This window comes from Bison bison, unplaced genomic scaffold (assembly GCF_000754665.1).
Source record: "Bison bison bison isolate TAMUID 2011002044 unplaced genomic scaffold, Bison_UMD1.0 scf7180017864336, whole genome shotgun sequence".
NCBI lineage: Eukaryota > Metazoa > Chordata > Mammalia > Artiodactyla > Bovidae > Bison > Bison bison.
The window spans coordinates 1444559-1447614 of NW_011494908.1; the positions used below are offsets into that span (position 1 = coordinate 1444559).

Below are 3056 nucleotides of genomic sequence, written 5' to 3' on the forward strand. Positions count from 1 at the left end.
CTAGGCAAAAATGGCCAACACCAGGGACTTCCCTGGCGGTCCAGTGGTTAAGACTTTGCCTTCCAATGTGGGGTGGACGCAGGTTCGATCCCTAGTCAGGGAACTAAGACCCCACATGCTTTGGGGCCAAAACACTAAAACATAAGACAGAAGCAATATTGTAACAAATTCAATAAAGACTTTAAAAGTCATCCATATAAAAAAAAAATCTTAAAGAAAATGGCCAACACAAGATCCCAAAACATGAGGGACCTTTGCACAGGGGTGAGAAGACACACGTATCAAACCTCCTTCTGACTTCTAAAACCAGGCAGCTTGGGACACAAATATTAAACCCGTTTTGGGGGTTATAAATGCTGAGGTTTCGGGGTAGGAATAGAAGCTCTTTCTATAAGCTCAGAGCCTTTGGTAGATGTGTGTTATCTCTGCTGTTGCAGATTCTATAGCTCTGAGGTCCAGCATCGAGACGGAGAAGCAGGGCACACTTAAAATGGCCACGTCCCTGCTTGGGGGCAACTGGTTTAGAGGCAAGCGCGCTACAGTTTGTGAAAGAAGCTGAGAGCGCTGCTGGGGGGAACTGGGCGGTTACTTTCAGTGCCCCCCGCCCCAGGCTGGTCTCCCAAGCTACTGGGCTCGGGGCGCCCACTTTTGGAGAGTTTGTGTCCTCGGCCTTCCCTTTCTGGCAGTGGAGGCGGAGAGCGGGCCCAGGGCATTCACTCCTTGGCCTCCTGTGGCCTGCTCATGGTGGGTTGGCATTGGTCCTTACCAGCACCAACAGCACAGCATACCCAGGGCTCCACTGCAGCGAGAGGACCCTCCTGGGGCTGGTGCAACCCCCTCCTCCTGCAAGCTAGGGTGCTCTGGTTCCTGAGACTCCAGCCAGAACGGAGTCCCCATTCTGGGGACATTCAGCACACCACCCCCTGATCAGACTGTCGACCAGCCTGTGAACATAAGAGCCACTTGTGCTCTAGGAGAGCAGGGACCTCAGCAATAAAGGCAGGTGCATGCAACGGTTTTTTACAAAAACCCAGACGGTTATTCAGAGGCTTTGCTTACGACTGGCGCAATCTCTAGTCCTTCAGAAAAATCTAGAATTTAATTCCACATAGGGGTGTTCTTTGCTTGCTGTAAGCTGTCTGCCAGCCAGGCCTCACCAGGCAAACAGCTGAAGAAAACAGCCTGTCCCAAGGAGCAAACCATCAGAGAAACATTCGTGGAGACCAAGCCTGATTTCCTCAGCTTCTGGAGAACCCGTTTTCCCTCCTTTGTGTGGGACATGCGGGCAGTCGGTAGCAGCCAATTCTGCAAGTCCTTGCACTGCTTCCTATGCAGCTTCAAGGGAGAAGGGAGTGAGGTAGGCTTAAAGAAACAAGAAAAGAAGGTGCGACAGCAGATATGAGATAAATGTCCTCAAGCAAATATCTGGGGGCAGCCTGTACTTTCAAGTGGCCCAGGATGACGGCCACTCACTGAAGCAGGAACATCAACAGAATATATCCAATACGTGAGACTTAGCCTAACAAACAGCCGTGCAGCGACTACCGATATCCTGAGGGAGCAGAGAGCAGCCCCTGAATCTGGGAGCTCATTGGATGCTCCCAGCTGGGCCATGTGTTCTGCCATTCACAGGGTCTCACAAGTTATCAGCTTCAGAAGAGGCCACCTGGAGACGGCGACAGAGAAAAAGCAACATCACTGCACGCGCTGCAAGATCCACTCCTTCTACCCAAAGGGGCAACGGCTGGCCCAGTTTTCAAGCGCGGCTTCTTTCCCAGTCTGGTCTAGCCTCTGCAGGTGAGCGTGAGCCCCTGCAGGTGCAGGGGCCAGGTCACAGAACTGCACCCGAATCAGAGTGGACACCTACTCCCCAAGGTCCTTCCCAATTCCCGCACCGCGGTCCCAGCCTCAGTCCCTCCTCAGACTCGTCCTGAGATGCCCTGTGGCGCTCATTCCCCATCACCGTGATGAGTCCTGAACCTGCTGGTTCGAGCTCAGGTGGCTCCTGGTGGTCCTCCCCTGAGGACACGTGCAGTGCCATCTCCAAACGTCACGCTTGAGGTGCGCGTGTCCTGACCACGGAGATCCAGACAAGGAGGAGTTGAGTAGAAAGCTCCCTCCAGTGACCGCTTTCTCAAGGTCACACAGAGCATCCAGTTCTTGCCGAGCTTTCGATGTGGAGGGGAAAGGCCAGAAGCCCCGGGTGGAGCCACTGATGCTGTTTTCTTCGTCCTCCTGACAAAGATTCTCTTTGACCAAACCCTGCTCAGGCTCCCCGGAACTTTTCAGCCAAGTCCTCTTTCGTGTTCCTCTCTGCTTTGTCCAGTTCTAGCACGAATCCTGCTAAATCAGCTTAGCCAGAACCTCCCACCCCCAGTATCTGATCACCTTCCATACCCAATCGGGTTCCTCACTCACCCGATCCTCCGACCCAGGATGTCTGACCTCACTGGCCTGCATTCAGCAAGCATCCTGTTACACTGGTTTAGCCAGAAGCCCCCTAACCCCGATGTTTCCTCTTTATAATTTTCCATCCACTAAGCCCCACCTGCTCCTCGGCTGTAAACCCCACTTGTCCACACTGAGTTCAGAGTTGAGCCAGTTTTACGCAGAGGCCTCTTCCCCTATTGCAACAGCTCCTGAATAAAATCTGTTTTCACCACTTCAACTCTGTCCAGCTCTGGCTTTTCTCTGACTCTCCTTCTACGGGACAGAGACCTGAGGTGTCCTGAGGCTTACAAGGGATTTCATAAAATAACAGCTAAAATACATTAAAAAGAAGAGTGATTAATAACCACTTAAGTGTTATTAACAGAATAAAATAGGACTCTGGGTTTTACCCTTGAGTTTACTGGGGAAGCCACAGGAAGGATCATAGAGTTTGTCAGGGGCTTCCCTGAAGGCTCAGATGGTAAGGAATCTGCCTGCAACGCAGGAGAGTCAGGTTCAATCCCTGGGTCAGGGAAGATCTCCAGGAGGAGGGAATGGCAACCCAGAAGCAGGCGATTGGAAGGAAGCTTTATCGTTGTCGACTCCCTCACGGTGTTAGAGAAGGA

The 3056-nt window shown here is 52.2% G+C and overlaps 1 protein-coding gene across 1 annotated transcript in view; it reads right to left on the reverse strand.

The window, feature by feature from the left end:
* Window positions 1-1725: 1725 nt before the first annotated feature.
* The window catches only part of XKR5 (XK, Kell blood group complex subunit-related family, member 5), a 19042-nt gene continuing 17711 nt past the window's right edge, over window positions 1726-3056 (reverse strand). Inside the window, 1 exon segment of the mRNA XM_010854083.1 lies at window positions 1726-1811. Within this exon segment, the coding sequence (XP_010852385.1) occupies window positions 1726-1811 (86 nt within the window).